Here is an 18,779-nt window from a genome sequence, read left to right as displayed (position 1 = left end):
AACAACCAATTTGTATCTCAAGGAAGCATCTTTTAAACTCAATGGCCCTTTCATTTCCATAACGGTCATAAACATGAACTGACTTCACGTGGCACATCTAGGCCTTGTAGGAAGTCCCTTTTGTTTCCGCTCTGCTGTGTATAATTTTAGCTTACATAAAGTTTGAACTATCGGTGAAACCTGAATGCCTTGAACTCCATTGCCTCGGCGGCGGCCTCAGTGATCGCCCCCCCCCCCCCCCCCCCCTTCTCAGCCAACACCATGTTGTTAAATTGGTGTAAGACAGTAGTGCAAAATGATGCTATTAAGCCCCAGTTATTGCACATCCTACTGTTAAACTATGTGCGGCGACTGATTCATCGGGAACGATTTACAGAAGAGAGACGAGTGCGATACCAATCACACAATTTGATTGTACAACCAATGTGCGAGAACACGCAAAACACACACGTTTACCTACTATGAATCGTCTACATTACAATGCACACGATTGACATAAATGAATTACGATGATGGAAAACATCGCAAACATATATATTACACATTTATGAGAAGGTAAACCCTTTACTCATTTATCAATCTCCTTTTCATTCTTCATTGTTTTTTTGCGAATACTTTCTTTATATTTTTTTAATTGCTCGAGGACAAGCAAGATTTAAATTTGGAGGAGTTGATGGCTCAATATTTTGTCACTTTTGTAAGGGTATTTTCATTGGGTTTTCAAAAGGATTTCGTTAATTCTTGTAATTGTTTTAACACTATTCCTTTAAGAAAGAAGAAAACTTCATTTTAAGGGAAACCAATCAAGATAGTAGCAAATGTTGTCAAATAGAGCAACTTTCCTTTTTGGAGAACATTCACCATAGGCACCAGAACGGAGAGCGAAGAGGTCCACAAACAATTTTCGTGAAGGGGAGGCATAGCAATATAGAGGGAAGTCGCTGCCACAACCACCAGAATAGAGAGAGAAGAGGGCCACAAAAGAATGACTCCCAAAGATCCATTCCTTCTCTTCCGCTCCAACCTTAGTTCATTCATCGCAAACATCACCAACTTGTGAAATTAGGGTTTGTAACTCTATTTGTATTCACTCTGTGATCGAAACTTGTTTAATCACTCATCTTATTGCGGATCTTTGTGATATTATTGAGATGATTTTCCCTTGTTTGATCTTTGAGTTATTTGGTAACTTTCGCTCATGTGCGAGTAATCCCCCATAGGCGTGGGAGATGTAGGGGATTGGTGAGATTCAGTTTGTTATTCTATTTATCATCATTTGTCATGATATTTTCATGATTGATCAGTAAGTTGTTTATGTATGATGAGTGTAATATGTGTTGTCCAATTTAAGGGCCCAAACAATATGATCTGAAGACCTACACAGGTAACACATACTGTTTAGTGTGAATCCGTGACCTCCAGATGACAGATGTTGGCATCTACGTGGAGCTAAGACAATATGAGCATAACTGAAATCTACAACACTTAATGCGTTGGTCTGGGCTTATGACCTCAATTGCAACCATGCTGTGGCAACTTTGATGCAGGACGATAGGGGAGAACAATTTTGACATGGAGGAGTTCGACCACTCAAGGATGAACCGCCTACAGAACCAAAAAATCTATGTGCTAGAATTACAATAGAAGGCAACTGATATTATGATCGGACTGGAACACTTGATGCACCCTGGAGTTCGATCATATTATTCTTTTTAGAGTACACATGTGAAGCGCTATGTCCGCACATATAAACACTCATAAATTAGAGATTATTGTGTACATTTCTAGACAGTTGACAAAAATATGAGATTTCCTTTGAGCAATCATCATTTATATAGGAATATAAACTATAACTGAAACAATATTTGGTCCTCGAAACATATAAGCAAGGCACATTTACACAAATGTAGATTACACAATACAATAATAGCATTTATATAGCAGGCAATATTGCAGATACAGCGGTCTGGCAACTGATATTATTATGCCCGCATCATGATAACTGACATGGTGGCCGCAGTATGGAGAGCGGCCGCTATTTAAAAGCTTAATCCTAGATCAGCTTTTCCAGTTTTTTTAGAGGAGGCTTTTTTTTAGGAGGTTTTTTATCACCCCTGCCGGCAGTGGGAGTCACCGCTGGCCTGGTCACTTGCTTTACTTTTGTCATGGGCTGGGAACGAAGCGGTTCGAGGACGAGAGACGAAGCGGCCCATAAATGGCCGGAAAGAATCTGGCCACGTAACATTTCATGCCGGCCCGTGGCTCATGAAAAATAAAGGCTCGCTCCTCGCCCACGCCCTCCTCCGACGGCTTCGCAGCCGTTCCTCGCCTCGCTCCGTCGCCCGGCCCCCTACTTCCTCCAGTCCACTCCCTCCGGGCATCAGCAGATGACGCGGCAGTCCTCGCGGGTCGTCCAGCGGCACGGAGACTGGGGGAGGAGCAGCCTCGTGTCAGCTCTGCCCAGCAGCGGCTGGCAGGTGGTATTGCCCGGCAGCTGTTCGACGAAATGCCCATGCCTCGTGGCAGAGTTATCTATAGCACCTAGTGTTCTGCGGTTTGGTACTTCTGCGGAAGGATGACTTGATCCAACTGAAAATATGTCACTATCCTCGGGTGAGCAGCAGCCTCGTATCAGTTCTGACCAGCAGCGGCGGCGGGCTGGTGGTATTGCCCAGAAGCTGTTCGACGAAATGCCGAGGCCTAGTGGCAGAGCTACTACAACACCGACGGTTCTGCGGTTTGGTGGTGTGCACAACGATAACGTGATCTGACCGAGAATATATCACTATGCTTATGCCAATGGATCTCCCGCTGTTTGGCAAACTTCCCGCCTTATAAGGAATGCAGGCTTTGTAGTCCTGCTCGTCCTTCCGGGTCACCCACCCACTTGGGCTGCTCTGCCTTGTAATGACCGAGAAAGGCTTTGCTTTACCCAGATTCGGATTTTCTATCATGATTTTCAGTGGAGCCATTCATGTTCAATCCATGTAAGCTGTCCATACAAGTACATTTACAATCCTTTCTTGCATATTTTTTTATAGAAAAGGAGGATCACCCCCTGCCTTTTCTTACACGAAGCTATGCCATTATTACCCCCACCAATCTCACACTCTTTTTCTTGCATTTTACAGTTCCAGAGGAAGGGTCATCTTACTTACGTCTGAAGCTGGATAAATGGTCTATTTTTCCTCAGATTCGTGGTACAAACTAAGCTTTAGATGCTAGGTGACTTCTCAAAAACTGGTAATGTTTCCAACATGTGTAATTGTGTGGAGGGAGGGATTATTCATGTACCTACCCGGCAAACAAACGGTCACTCGATGGGAGTACTGACTATACTTGTAAATTAACTACGAGGATCAGAACATCTCTAGCATAATCCCTATATGGATCCCTATGCCTAAAAACCGTCAAAATGGGAGGAAAACTCATTCTAGCAGATTCTCTATATGACATCTTATCCCTATAATGTTCAGTGACAACCCTAGAAACACGGTGAATCCCACCTCTTCCGCCCCTATCCATATAATTTTGATTCAGTGAAGTCGGCATACTCTATATGTTCTAGTGCCAGAGAATGCAAGATAAATGCCTCAGTAATTTGGAGGAAAGGGGCTGGACAAACACTGTTTTGTCCCTTGTGCCTGGTACACGATGACACGGCCATGCTCATCCTACTGTAATACTCCTGCACCACACTACAAATCATTTGAGAACACTATTTTCTTACTTCTATTTTCATGGCAACGTTTGATGAATTATATTTGTTTCCTTTTCATGTGTTGTACAGTAATTTCATTCTTGCTTGTTTAGTTCCATAATTTGTTTTCTCACTCCTGCATTTTCTCTTATAGCATGATCGGTTGAACATGAGAAGCTTATACTTAGTTGCATAATAATATATACTTGTACATGCATCTGTGCAGTCACTTGATTTTTCTTGTCAACATGGTATTTCTTATTATTCTTGTTCTGATTAATCAGTTATGGCTTTCTAGTATGGGGAAATTTGAATACTATGCAGGGGTTCTCAAGTTTGTGTACTCCAGAATTGTTTCTTGTCTCACAGCTACAAATTAGAACAGCTAGATCTAGATTAACATTATTTCTTAAACAGTTTCTGGGTAAAGAATGTAAATCACAGGGTCAATTTTACTTGAAGCTATTTTAGTGCCACATGCAGTTTCTGACTTTTTTTACACAAACACCAGTATTTTTAGGAGTTTCGATGAATTTTCCCTTTGTTTCAGATTTTTTTTTCATTCACCCCACAATCTCCATCTTGTCATAATTTTTCATCTACTTTGCTAACACTCTTGATATGCAGTTGGAATTGGAACAAGCTATATTTCTAGCATTTTAACCCTTTCGTTCTCTTTCGACTCCCTAAAAACAATTTATCAGCTACAGTTTACGCGTGGATCAGCAATAATGCACCGGGTCTTATGCTTGTGCCCGCACAGGTAAGACATGCCCATGGCCCTGGCCCTGGCCCATGACAGGCACAAAAATGTCACCCATACCCGTTGCTAGTGGGCATGCCCACATCACCAGCATCGTAACACTTTGCACGACAACTTAGCAACAACGGAACAACTGTAGTTTCCATTCCAATCAAGCAAAATTTGGAAAATCCCCGAGATTAATCGAGAATAGTCACATAGTCAATTTTTAAAAAGATAAACTGACATAGAAGTATAATTATATCGTGCACAACAAATATGGGAAGTGTTCCTGGGGCTAAATGGCCGTGCTAATTTAGGGCTCACTGGTCACCCTTGCCCATTTACCCAGGCATAAGATGACATCCACAAACACATGGTAAATGGGTAATTGGACCAGACTTCCATCCAACTCGTCTGCCCGAATGTCTGGAATAGTCTGCTGAAGTTGTCATGGCAGTTCACCGAAATGTCGTTCACTCCTTGGACTGATTGGTGCGGCGATTGTCCTCAGAAATACTGAGAACCTTATTGCCTGGTTGCCAAATGACACCTCGTTGTGGAAAAACTTAAATCACCTGATCGACACAGTCATCCCGATCATAAAGGTCAGGATCAGCGTTGTCACGTGTGGCGATGCCTTCCTCGTTTGGTGGTTCCCTTCTTTAAAAGGAACATGTAGGCCAAGTTTATATATTACGCTGAGACGTGGCAGTTGGTTGTCTTTGGGTACCAACCGCACAACTGTTGTCTTGGATGGAACACAATTGCCCTTTGGAACCATCACATCATGTGGATCAATACATTCTCGCGTTTAAGGCCAGTTTTAGGCAATGCTCTCGTGATTAGTTGGTGATCTCCTTCAAAGATTGGGCTTGTACCCAACCATAATGGTACAAAGTGGTTATGTAGACTTCTTAGGGCAAGTAACTTCTAGGATGCCCTGATGATTGATTGGTTCAATGATCGATGTCATACTTCTGTTATGATATTTGGTCAGTTGTGCAAGGTAGAACACTCAGTCAAGATATTTATAAATATTACATGGACTAGAACAAGACATTCCAATACGCATGACTTACACGAATTATGTTGTAGATGGATGCAATTTTTTCCCCATGTTCTCTCGAACACTCATGTTCTTCCACAAGTTGTGTCATACATTTCTAACATTATATCTTTCTATATGCTCTTCAACACCACCCTACTTCCCTAACAATAATTTATCAACCACAATTCATGTGTGTATCACCAATAACAATATTATCGTACAAATGATGTGGGAAACCCTCGGGTATAATGTTAACTCTGACCATGTCTAAAATGGCCCCATGAAGTTGTCATGACATCTTTGTCACTGTCACCCTGTTATTCATCCTCCTACTCGTGCTGTCGTTGTGTGTGCCCAACCAATCACCAACAATTTTGTCAGATGATAATTGGTGCCTTCGCCATGGTCTTTTGAAGCACGTGGCGGTAAAACTAATTTCCTTTATGAGTGTCCAAGTCGACTTGGAAACAGTTAATCCTCAGTCAACTGTTGGTAGCCCTTGGATCAAAGTTTTCCTTTTCTTCCAATTGCACGGATCGGACGTTCGACCGAACATTGTGAGTGTTCAGTCGCCTTAGGAATAGTAAAACCCTTTCGAAAAACGACGTTTGGATTCATACCGTGCGCCGTGGTTTGACCAGCTGAGTTCACACCGCCGGTCGTTGCCATTCTAAGGTCGTAAGCCACTGACGTGGACAGCTGAAATGTCAACTCCAAGACACTCTCAACTCGAACCAGAATTCAAAGCTTTGCATTTTTCAGTCACCCCTTTCATTATCAATCTGACGTGAATGCTGGATCTGGTCACCAATTTGTCAAGAAATTAACACTAATCCGTTGTTGCGTGTAAAGACCAAGCATCGATCCAGACTTTGCACTTTTTAACAGCATGTCAGCATTAGCAACAGAAGTACTGAACAAGGTACCATTAGTACATTGCCAGAGCACGTACGTACTGCAGAATATTTCGGCCTGATCGATCATGGATTGGCCCGCTCTCACCTGCTACACTGTGGTCCTGATCATTCTCTTCCTGCCATTGCGGGCGTCCGACGACCGGCTTGTCCCTGGTGAGCGGCTCTTCCCTGGCACCACCATCATCTCCGATGACGGTGCCTTCGCCTTGGGCTTCTTCAACCCCTCCAACTCCACTCCGGCCAGCCTGTACTTGGGCATATGGTACAACGGCATACCGGAGCTCACTGTTGTGTGGGTCGCCAACAGGGAGACGTCCGTCACCAACAGCACTTCGTCTGCGCCGACACTCTCCCTCACCAACACCTCCAACCTCGTTCTCTCTGATGGTAGCAGCGGCCGTGTCGTTTGGATGACTGATGTGGCCGATGCCTCAAGCTCCATTGCAGCAGCAGCAGTGCTTGAGAACACCGGCAACCTCATCGTCCGGTCACCGAATGGCACCATGCTGTGGCAGAGCTTCGACCACCTCACCGACACGTTCCTTCCTGAAATGAAGATACGGATCAGCTATGCCACGCGCGGCACCGGCATCCGCCTGGTGTCCTGGAAGGGGCCCGACGACCCATCATCGGGGCGCTTCTCCTACGGAGGCGACCCGGACACGCTCCTCCAGTTATTCCTCTGGGATGGGGCCCGCCCGCTGGCCCGTAGAGGGCCATGGACAGGGTACCTGGTGAAAGGCAAGCACCAATACCAGCAGGTTAACGGCAGCTTGTCCGTCATCATCTACATGGCCATCGTCGACAACGAGGAGGAGATCTACACCACTTACACAGTCTCTGCTGGCGCGCCACACACGAGGTATGTGGTGACCTACTCTGGAGATTACCAGCTCCAGAGCTGGAGTACCAATTCCTCATCATGGGTTATCCTCGCCAAGTGGCCATCCCTTGAGTGCAACCGGTATGGCTTCTGTGGTCCGTATGGCTACTGTGACCAGACAGCAACGCCCATGCCGACATGCAAGTGCCTTGATGGCTTCGAGCCAGCAAGCACTGATGAGTGGGCAGCTGGTAGGTTCTCGGCAGGGTGCCGGCGAAAGGAGGCATTGCACGGATGCGGTGACGGCTTCTTGGCCTTGATGGAGATGAAAGCGCCAGACAAGTTCATGTTTGCTGGAGGGAACATGAGCACAATGGAGGAGTGTGCGGCGCACTGCACCCGCAATTGCTCCTGTGTGGCGCACGCATTCGCCAACCTGGACAGTGGCAGGTCTGGAGGAAACGTGACAAGGTGCTTGGTGTGGGCGGGGGAGTTGATTGACACTGGGAAGTTCGGCGAAGGACTTGGCAGCACCACATTATATCTCCGGCTTGCAGGCTTAGATGCAGCATCTGGTGCCAAATTTTCTCCCTATTTCTTGTTATTTTGTCTATACCAACACACTTTCATGATTAGATCATTCACTTGCCTTTTTATGGTATTTGTGCATTGCACAGGTAAGAAGACAAAGAGCACTGCAGCTATCATTGTACTGGCAGTTTTAGGAACGGCTGTTGTGGCAGTCCTATGCATTTTTGTGGCATGGCTAAAATTCAAAGGTACGTATACAGTTTTTCCTCATGTGAAAGTTCATTCGGCCCTGAACTATAAGTTTGTATACTATTGTATTGTAATATCGGACAAAAATCTTATAAATCACTGAACAATACCAAATAATCCATTAGGTGGTTTCGAGTGTGACTTAGCCAGTGTGTCAATCGTATAACCACAATGGGCAATCTAGAACAATAGCTCGTCATGGTAATATGAACTCAAGGATACTTGTGTTCAAAACTTCAAATGTTTGCTTGGGGAGAGGATGGCATAAACTAGAGAGGAGGTGTCTAGGGAGAAAATGTTGTTCTTGTAGCACGTCAACCTCAATTTAGACATTAGGCGGGCATCATTTTGTCAGGTATACCATCTTCCACGCTGACATAAGCGCCTATCAAGTTATTTGATTTGGTTTCTAGTCCACAAGAGAATGTTCTACTGGTGAAATATAACATTTCCTTTTTATGTCAATCATACACTCACGAGACGAGAAATAATTATAACATTCTGCAAGCAGGCAAGAACACAAAGTGGAGAAAACACAAGACGCGTACATTTGATGGTATAAGTACCTCTTATGAACCAGGGGAAGGAAACTCTCCACATGATCATGAATTTCCATTTGTAAGTTTCGAGGAAATTTCTCTAGCAACAAACAATTTCTCTGAGACATGTATGATTGGACAGGGAGGATTTGGAAAGGTCTACAAGGTAACTTGATCATTTGGTACATTCCGATAGTTCATTCTAAAATCAAAAGTTGTTCATATTTAAAAACAGGGTCTAATTTCCCATTAAACTTTTTAGGTATTATTAGGTGGGCAAGAAGTTGCTGTCAAGAGGCTAAGTAGTGATTCTCAACAAGGAACAAAGGAATTCAAGAATGAAGTAATTTTAATTGCCAAATTACAACACAGAAACTTGGTTCGACTTCTCGGATGTTGTGGGGAGGGAGATGAAAAGTTGCTGATCTATGAGTATCTTCCTAACAAAAGCTTAGATGCTACCCTTTTTGGTACATATTTTAGTAACAACCCACAATTTCACGAAACAATCCAAAGCAAATCAATTCACGTTTATTTGATGTACAGATGATTCAAGAAGAATGATGTTGGATTGGACATCACGGTTTAATATAATCAAAGGGGTTGCAAAGGGACTTCTGTATCTCCACCAAGATTCAAGACTAACTATAATTCATAGGGATCTCAAAGCCGGAAATGTTTTGCTAGATGCAGAGATGAAACCGAAGATAGCAGACTTCGGTATGGCGAGGATCTTTGGCAATAACCAACAAGATGCAAGCACCCAACGTGTTGTGGGAACATAGTGAGTAACCTTTTCAGCTTATATAGACCATGTAAACTTGCAATCAAGTTCTAATAATGTGAATGCAATGGTCACACAGTGGATACATGGCCCCAGAATATGCAATGGAAGGTGTCTTCTCCACCAAGTCCGATGTCTACAGCTTTGGTGTGCTAGTACTTGAGGTTGTGACTGGTATAAAAAGAAGCTCCAATAGTCACATCATGGGCTTCCCGAGCCTCATTGTGTATGTAAGTGCCCACAAGAGTTCTATGAAGTTCCAAAATTTAGAAATAGATCAAGTTTTTGAAGATTCTTTTTGATACTTTTTCTTGTTTCAGTCATGGAATATGTGGAGGGAAGGAAAGACAGAGGATTTGGTGGACACATATATCATGGATACTTGTTCACTGGATGAAGTTTTGATTTGCATCCATGTAGCACTCATGTGTGTCCAGGACAATCCAGATGACAGGCCACTCATGTCGTCCGTTGTGTTCGTCCTAGAGAACGGAAGCAGCACACTTCCACCCCCTACTTGCCCTGCCTACTTTACACGACGAAGTGCAGAAATGGAGCAAATTAGAGATGATATCCTGAACTCCAGAACCAGTTTTACTCTCACTGAGATTGAGGGTAGATGAAATAACTATTATTTTATTTAGACATGTCGCAGCGCCTTTCCCAGTGAAATATCTTCCAAATTTTTATTGTATTTCATTTTGTTGCCCTGCTCATATGGGAAGAAAAAAAAACTTAGATAATATCATGAACTTTCAAACTGACAACATAACAGCAAAATGACTCAATGGATTAATTAGGTAGGGAGTTGCTTTCCTTCTTATTAGAAATGTACATTTGTGTTTACCTTGAAGAGTGAAACCCACGTACTTGTTCATTCGGCCCACTAGTGACAGGTCTGCTCGTCAAATCCTGGAAGTCGGATGTGGTTTCTAATCTTATATCCATCTTTTCCGCACGACGGCACCATGGCTGTGCTAGGACAGTTCACAAAGGAGCAAGATTGCAATCAAAACTGATTAATGTCGGCATTTTCAGGCTGCAACGCGCCACGATGCGCATCAGCACAAGGGGTTGTGATGTTAGTCCCTTCACTGATGTTATTGTACAATATTGATCTGCATATCTTTTATGGTCGATTTCTGTACTACTAAATTTCTTTTCTACAATACATATTACAAACTTCCTTGATTTAGATGGAATTACCACGCGAGTGACAATTCTATTTTATCCCCGCTAATTTGTATGTAGCATGATGCACTGGTGCTTGAATTCAGATTTATTTTATCATAAATTTTGTGTGTGTACTGATGAAGCGAAAAATATTTTATACTTTCTACGACAGAGTTAGTTAAGCTAAATCAACGAACAACTATGGACGAAATAGCACCAATCCTAGTTCAACAAATGAGCACTCGCCAAAAATGAGCACTCCCTTGAACCTCCGCCGGTCTGATGGTCCATGTGTCTTCTTAAAGTACAGTACATTATTGTTTCATCAGGAGGTGACATTCCCTCGACCCTAATACGTCTTTGGTGATTTTGTTAACATTCACTTTTCATGACTGTAATCTTCCGTAAGCGCTGTGCGCGTGGGGAGGGGGTTGTGGTTCAGCGTGTGCCTCTATATTGTGCCGGGTGTTTCAAAAATATACATAAGCATGCTAGAACAACGGGGTTTGACAAAGTTAGAGCGTGACATTTAGTGTATGACAAGCATTTTACTGACGTGGATCTGCAGCTTCTGGGCTGATTTGACGAAGTAAGCATTAGGCAGAAAGGAGCCCACATTTCCGTCCTAGTCAGCAGTGGGACATATCGAATATGCAGAAGTGAACTAGCCACCCAGCCAGATAGATGGAAGAGGAATGAACGCGGAGGAGGGAGAAGGATTTCTCTGGGATTTGGGGATTTCACCCGCGCAGGACGTTTTTATTTACCTGAAGAGCATTATGATTAGCTGCCTGTTCCCCTAGAGAAAGATTAGCTGTCTATTTGTTTTTGTAATGTTTCACGACTGATCTCAGCATGATAACATCTGCGAGTATTTTTCAAAATATAGTATAGGCTGACACGTTGCCTATATAAAATATTAAAATATCACAAAGATCACTTTGTACTCCCTCCGTTTTTATTTACTCCGCATATTAGCTCTGGTCAAAGTTAAACTTTATAAACTTTGACAAAGTTTATAGACAAAAATATTAACATACACAATAACAAATCAACACCATTAGATTAATTATCTAATGTACTTTCACATCATATAGATTTGTTATGGTAAATATTTATATATTTTTTTATAAACTTGGTCAAACTTTAGGAAGTTTGACTTCAGTCAACTTTAATATGCGGAGTAAATAAAAATGGAGGGAGTATATATATACTGTTGCTGCTCCATTTGCATAAGAAGAGTCCCGAATGATGGTGACTGTTGAAGTGTTGATAGACAAACGATGCTAGGCGCCGGTCGCACCTTAGCCGCCAGATCGGCCCATCCCGAGCCGTTGGATCCTTATCCAATCAGGTCGTCGTCTTTCTCTCGCGAGCGCGTAACGAGTGTCGTCTACCTCTCGCGAACCCCGTCTCGCCGGCCGCACGCGTTCCCCCTCGTCGCCGCCCCTCCCTCGCCTACCCTCCTCGTCCCTGGTCGCCGTCCTCGCCGGCCATCTTTCCCGGCCGCCCTGGTCGCCGGTCCCAGTCCTCGGCGGCCGTCCTCGTCACTGGTTTCGCCCCATGCAACAGCCCACCCCTGCGGTTGTAGCTTCCATGGCCACCGTTGCAGCTCCGGTGGCGACGACCGAAGCTCACCGGTGTGCTTGCCGCACGCTCATATCCAGTTTGCAACAAAAAAAATCGAGCGTCAGGGGAGATGCCCGGTGCTGCAACCGACGATGGAAAAAGCTACAATCGCTGACAAAAAAAGCTTTAACCGGCTATGAAAAAAAGTTTCAACTCGTACGACGGAAAACTATGTACGACTAAAGAAAAGCTACAACCGGCGATGAAAAAATCTTCATCCGGCGATGAAAAAAGCTTCAACCGTGGAGCCGTAAGCCATGGACGACAAACAAAAAGCTACAACCGGCGGTTACAAAAGCTATAACCGGCAATGAAAAAATCCTCAAACTAATTGTCTTAGCTGTGAATCCCGCGATGAAGATGACGTCGTTTTGCTGCAACCATAGTTGGTTTTGCTACAAACGGCGTTGGAATTTGCTGCAACCATTTTCACAGCTACTTGTTGCTGCTCCGCCGAGCTCCCACGCCTACCCATGGCCATCATCGCCGCGGTGCCGTTCCTGGAGGAAAAAGGTTCAACGGTTGCAGCTCCGTGTGGTGGGTTGCAGCTCAGACGTGGTCGGGTCCGAGCAGATCTGGCCGAGGGCAGACGGATCGGCTGATTCCCAATGGCGGTGGCGCCCTGTGAGGCCTCTGGCCGGCGAATGCTGACGATGGCAGCGGGAAGAGAAAGAGACGAGCGACGGGAAAAAGAGAAACAGGAGGGAGAAGACGCAACGTGTCGCTAGGTGAGTCGCTTGGTACGTTCACGCATAGACGCGACCGGCCAAAGCTTCGGCCGGTGCCCTGTCGTGAAACGTTTCCCATAGACAAAAGCTGTCCGTGTAACCTAATGTTCCAGTCACTAATCTGACCAGTCAGCAGTGACGGTGGCATCCCAACTCCCGACGTGGACAGCTGAGATGTCAACTCTCAACTACTCTCAGCTACCAGAAGTACAAGAACTTTGCGTTATTCAATCATCTCCTTCCGCAGTCCAACACTCGTGGATGCTGCTTAGTCAAATTAGGCATCGCTTGCTTGTAGACCAAGGACTAGTACAACTATGTACTTATCTCCACTTAGCCTAGCAAGAGTTAGCTGGGTCTTAATTAGCACTAAGATTTTAGCCTGACCGATCATGGATTGGCCGGCTCTCACCACCTGCACCGTTGTCATGATCCTTCTCTTCCTGCAGTTGAGTGCTTCCGAGGACCGGCTTGTCCCCAGCGAGCCGCTCTCCCTGGAAGCCACCATCGTCTCCAATGATGGTGGATTTGCCTTTGGCTTCTTCAACCCCTCCAATTTAACAACGTCCAGTCTGTACCTAGGCATATGGTACAACGGCATCCGTGAGCTTACGGTCGTGTGGGTCGCCAACCGAGAAACCCCGGCCACCGACACCTCTTCCTCTCCACCAATGGTCTCCCTCACCAATACCTCTAATCTGGTTCTCTCCAATGGTAATGGTGGCCGTCGTGTCCTTTGGACGACCAACGTGGCCACTGGCTTGGGATCTTCTACATCGATGGCAGTGCTTCTGAACACTGGCAATCTCGTCATTCAGTCGTCAAATGGCACTATGCAGTGGCAGAGCTTCCACGGCACAGACACATTCCTCCCTGGCGTGAAGCAACAGATAAAGAATAGCACACGCGGCACCACCGGCTGTCTGGTGTCCCCTCGGAGGGGCACGCTTCTCCTATGGCAGCGACCCGAACAGATCCCTCCAAGTATTCCTATGGGACGGGGATCACTTGGTGGCTCGCAGCGCCCCCTGGACAGGATACCTAGTGATGAGCCTACACCAACTACAACTTGGGGCTGTCACGAATGCCAGTGGCCTTCGTCGACAATGACGATGAAACATATGTCACTTATAGTCTCTCTGAAGGCGCCCCACGCACCAGGTTTGTGCTAACATACTATATATGGTCAGTATGAGGCTATGAGCTCCAAAGCTGGAGCAGCAGGACATCAACATGGGTTATCCTTTATAAGTTTCCGTCTGCTGAGTGCGACCGCTACAGTTACTGCGGCCCGTATGGCTACTGTGACGAGACGGCTGCGGCACCCATCGTGCCAACATGCAAATGCCTTGATGGCTTTGAGCCGACTAGCACAGAGGAGTGGACCAGTGGAAAATTCTCGGCAGGGTGCCGACGGAAGGAGGCACTGCGAGGGTGTGGTGACGGTTTCGTGGCCTTGCCGGGGATGAAGTCGCCTGACAGGTTTCTGTTTATAGGTGGGGGCAGGATTAAGTTCGAGGAGTGCGCGGAGGAGTGCAGCCGCAATTGCTCCTGTGTGGCATACGCGTTTGCCAACCTGAGCAGCAGCAGGTCTGGAGGGGATGTGACGAGGTGCTTGGTGTGGAACGAGGAGTTAGTTGACACAGGAAAGGTGGGGGAGCTCGGCGGTGAGACTCTCTATCTCCGGCGTGCAAGCATGGATGCAACAACTGGTACCAGTTCTTAATTTCTCCCTCTTATTCCTATTGGTTTTTTCATTTCTCTCTTTCTATGACTTGTTTAGTTTTCAATAACAAGCTTCCAGCTCTATCATTCACTGTGACCATTGCTTTGTTGCTAGCAATAGTCATTTCTCGGTCCATACTAATAGCCTTCGGATGAAGATCTTCTTGTCCCTTTCGTACTTCATATGATGTTAAAATTCAATGGCTGTTAGTGATGACTTAGAACAATTTATTTCTTAGTCAACCAAGAAATAGTTAAATCATATTTTCTTGTATATGTATTTATTGCACAGGTAAAAGAATAAAGAGCAATGCAGTGAGGATTGTGCTGCCAATTTTAGGCTCTAGTGTTCTGGTACTCGTATGCATCTCCCTTGCATGGTTAAAATTCAGAGGTATGTTTAGTATACTCCTTTTAGTAAAATGTTATATTTGCCCAGATTATGAGAGAGTACATTTTCCCGGCCGAACTTGGACTACGTCATCTACTACCACAATATATCCTTAGATTATAAAATCTTCAAAATCTGTCGAATATATAAAACGAGATCAAATAAATTTTAGATAGTTTAGAGCATGGTTCAGCTACTGTTTGGAGTGATCTAATGATAAAATGTAATCTAGTAGTAGATAATATGGATTCCACATGTTAGATAAATCACATTGTTGTCTTGCCGCTTTCCATATTCAGGCTGGGGGTTTCAACCACCTTTTCTAATAAAGGGTGATATTGCTTGTTAAAGAGGTTAAAAACAAGAGAAACATCTTGTCACACAGCTGCTGTCACTATGGCTGTGTCTGGTTTTTGTTCCAAGGGAGTGGGTGGGTGGGTGGGGGGACTATGTAGACGCGCCTCCTGGATTATTTCCTCTAATTCCATGAGTTTGCAAATTAGGGAAAACTATGCATACCTCAATAGTTATATGAAGTAAAATATAACTATATTATTTCTTATTATTGTGTTGTGCTAATTAGAGGGGAAGTGACTTTTAACATTATGGGAACAGGAAAGAACAAAAATTGGAGAAATCCAAATAAGATAAGATCGGATGGTATGGGTATCTCTGACGAATGTGAAGAAGAAAACCCTCACTATGATCAAGCATTTCCATTCGTAAAACTAGAAGAAATTGCCCTCACAACCCAAGATTTCTCTGAAACCTGCATGATTGGAAAGGGAGGTTTTGGTAAAGTATACAAGGTAACTCTATGCTCTTTCCTAATATTCATTCTAGTCATGAGAGCTAATTTTTTCATATAGCAAATTTAAATCTAAGATTCCATTACATTTCTCTAGGGAATGTTAGGTGGTCAAGAAGTTGCAATCAAGAGACTAAGTAGAGATTCTCGACAAGGAACAAAAGAATTTAGGAATGAAGTGATTCTAATTGCCAAATTGCAACATAGAAACTTGGTTCGACTTCTTGGATGTTGCAGCGAGGGAGATGAAAAACTCCTGATATACGAGTATCTACCTAATAAGAGTTTAGATTCTACCCTTTTTGGTACATATTCTAATAACAAACCATCATTTCTAATTCAACTCAAAACATTTTTATTACAGTTGTTTCTTCTGTTAGATGAGTCAAGAAAACTGATGTTGGACTGGGCGACAAGATTCCGTATAATCAAAGGGATTGCAAGGAGACTTCTATATCTTCACGAAGACTCAAGGTTCACCATAATTCATAGAGATCTGAAAGCTGGAAATGTTTTGCTCGGTGCAAATTTGAAACCCAAGATAGCTGATTTTGGTATGGCGAGGATCTTTGGCGATAATGAAGAAAATGCAAATACCCAACGCATTGTTGGAACATAGTGAGTACCCACTAAAAAACTCATATTAATTTTTCAATAAATTCAATCTTACACTTGAAATGATCAAAATAGTGGCTACATGGCTCCTGAGTATGCAATGGAAGGAGTCTTCTCTACCAAGTCCGACGTGTACAGTTTTGGCGTGTTACTACTGGAGGTTGTAACTGGTATAAGGAGAAACTCCATTAGTCAAACCATGGGATTCCCTAGCCTCACAGTTTACGTGAGTACACACGACTTCCTTTAACTTTCATTTCCAGAAGTGCATCAAATATCTGAAGCATCTTTTGACATAGACATTTTAAATTGATATGATCGATGTTCTTGGTTATTTCAGTCATGGAATATGTGGAAGGAAGACAAGACTGAGGAGTTGCCTGACTCATCCATCATAGATACTTCACCCGATGAAGTTTTACTTTGCGTCCATGTAGCGCTATTGTGTGTCCAAGAGAACCCTGACGATAGGCCGCTCATGTCATCTGTGGTGTTTGTCCTAGAGAACGGAAGCACCACACTTACAGCCCCCAATCGCCCTGCCTGCTTTGTGCGACGAAGTGCTGAAATGGATCAAATCAGAAATGATATTCAAACTTCCGTGAACAGTTTTACTCTTACTGAGATAGAGGGCAGATGAAATAAATCCTATTTTTAGACTCATCGAACTGCTCTCGAAGGAAAATCTATGAATTTAACACTACTGTAAAATGTATGGCTCAACAAAATAGTGATGACATTCTGTAAAAAAGAAAAGAAAATAGTGATTTTTCATGTGTTGCCTAGTAGTCGTTATCTTTTAATATGTTTTATCTTTCGTTTTTTGTCTGCATGACAGTCTCATTTACCGAAAAAGGCTTTCACCCCGCTTTATATATAAAGCAGTGATCAATAGCACCCGGTACAAATGCACACTCCCACAACACACGCGCGCGCACACACACCCAAGGCATGATACATAGGCGATGAGCACAGCAACACAATTCCTAGCACTACAAGAGCAGCCGGGGGCTTCCACAGTGCACACGCCACCGCGAAGAAGTGAAACCGCATATGACGAACCGTGGGCTCCAAGGCGGCGCTTTCAGGAAGGATACGACACCGGAGCGCCGCCACCACCCGATCCGAGGATAAGAGTTTCCCCTGGAGCAACACGACGGGTAATGAGAGCCGCGATGACGCCTTCAAAAAGGTCCGTCCGAAGATAGAGCAGATTTTCATCCCGGCCAACAGTCACCACCACCGAGCGCCACACCCAGGCTAGCACGCCGCCCACATGGCCGTCGCAACTGGGCAGCACCGAGGCAGGGGCTCTGCCCATGAGCGTCGTGCCACTACCACCAGGGCCGCCGCCCCGGTATCCAAGACCTTGACACCAAGTCACCCAAGCCCCGCCACTACCCCAACTGAAGAGACCTTGATAGTCTCATTTACAAAAAATATATATTAAGATACTGCTTAAATGAGGAGGGACTTTGAAGAAAAACACTTCAATGAAGGTGACCTTTACATTGGATACAAGTGATTAGGTGGTTAGATGAGGAAGATAAATACTTCCTGTGTCCAATATAAGCGTTGCTGATTCGATACAACTTTAGTACTAAGTCAGCGACACTGTTTTTAGGACGGAGGGAGTACCAAACTACGCATAGTGACATTTACAGCGGAAGCACACATTGCCGTTTACTCGTAAATTGTATCTAGGTCTGACTACTCCATGTATAGCTTAATGTTTCAGTCACTAGCCAGCCTAGTCAACAGTTACTGTGGCATCCCAACTCTGACACGGACAGCCACAATGTCAACTCCGATACACTCTCAAGTTGTCTCAAGACTCAACTATACTCTGAAGCAATTTTCCATTATTCCAAAAACGAGTAGGCCTCATTCGTCAAAGCATTTTTGGAATGTAAACCACCGAGGCTTGATGCAAGTGCTCCCAATTTAAAAAGGTAAAAGGACAAAGAGCAATGCAACGAGGATAATGTTGCCAATTTTAGGAGGCACTTTTCTGATACTCATATGCATATTCCTTGGAACTCAAAGGTATGTTTCATCAATCGTAGTAGTTGCAACTTCCCATTCTCAATCAATTGCCAATTATTGCCATGGTGACAGACGTGCAACATTTATAGGGTTCAAATGGAACTTTTTCTTTCTTATCTTCCCCACAGCCACAATCTCCTACCTCTCCGTCCTCCCTTCACCTCGCTGCTAAATCCCGACACTAGTTGATGAAGGAAACGGTGGAGGGATCTCTACTCTGGTAGCCTTCGGCAGCGAGATGCTATCTATAAGCAATGACTTGAGGTAGAGGGTATGGCTGCGCAGCGGTGGCGGTGGCGTTTTTGACTGAGCCGAGAATATTCAGTGG

General features: G+C 44.3%; 1 protein-coding gene and 1 pseudogene across 2 annotated transcripts; both read left to right on the top strand.

Moving 5' to 3' along the window:
* Window positions 1–6,380: 6,380 nt before the first annotated feature.
* LOC125510353 (putative G-type lectin S-receptor-like serine/threonine-protein kinase At1g61610) lies at window positions 6,381–10,527 on the top strand. Its single transcript, XM_048675505.2, has 7 exons — window positions 6,381–7,808; window positions 7,911–8,012; window positions 8,525–8,718; window positions 8,815–9,022; window positions 9,099–9,336; window positions 9,416–9,566; window positions 9,657–10,527. The coding sequence occupies exons 1-7, from the start codon at window positions 6,476–6,478 to the stop codon at window positions 9,957–9,959; spliced, it is 2,529 nt and encodes an 842-aa protein (XP_048531462.1). The 5' UTR covers window positions 6,381–6,475; the 3' UTR covers window positions 9,960–10,527.
* A 2,629-nt stretch (window positions 10,528–13,156) lies between these two features.
* On the top strand, window positions 13,157–17,147 carry LOC125510354 (receptor-like serine/threonine-protein kinase SD1-7; annotated as a pseudogene). The gene is made up of 7 exons (XR_015602609.1): window positions 13,157–14,578; window positions 14,884–14,985; window positions 15,598–15,791; window positions 15,888–16,095; window positions 16,171–16,408; window positions 16,481–16,631; window positions 16,746–17,147. The product of XR_015602609.1 is annotated as a receptor-like serine/threonine-protein kinase SD1-7 (transcript).
* Window positions 17,148–18,779: the final 1,632 nt, after the last annotated feature.

Source organism: Triticum urartu, chromosome 5A (assembly GCF_056163025.1).
Source record: "Triticum urartu cultivar PI428250 chromosome 5A, HENAU_Tu73, whole genome shotgun sequence".
NCBI classification, from domain to species: domain Eukaryota; kingdom Viridiplantae; phylum Streptophyta; class Magnoliopsida; order Poales; family Poaceae; genus Triticum; species Triticum urartu.
The sequence above is the reverse complement of the archived record's forward strand: the minus strand, read 5'-3'. Positions and strand labels throughout refer to the sequence as shown.

Excerpts from the sequence above, each read along its gene's own strand:
- LOC125510353 (XM_048675505.2), top strand. The coding sequence starts at position 6,476 with ATGGATTGGCCCGCTCTCACCTGCTACACTGTGGTCCTGATCATTCTC. Across the intron at positions 7,809-7,910 it reads AGGCTTAGATGCAGCATCTG|GTAAGAAGACAAAGAGCACT; the intron begins GTGCCAAATTTT and ends TGCATTGCACAG. Across the intron at positions 8,719-8,814 it reads GATTTGGAAAGGTCTACAAG|GTATTATTAGGTGGGCAAGA; the intron begins GTAACTTGATCA and ends TAAACTTTTTAG.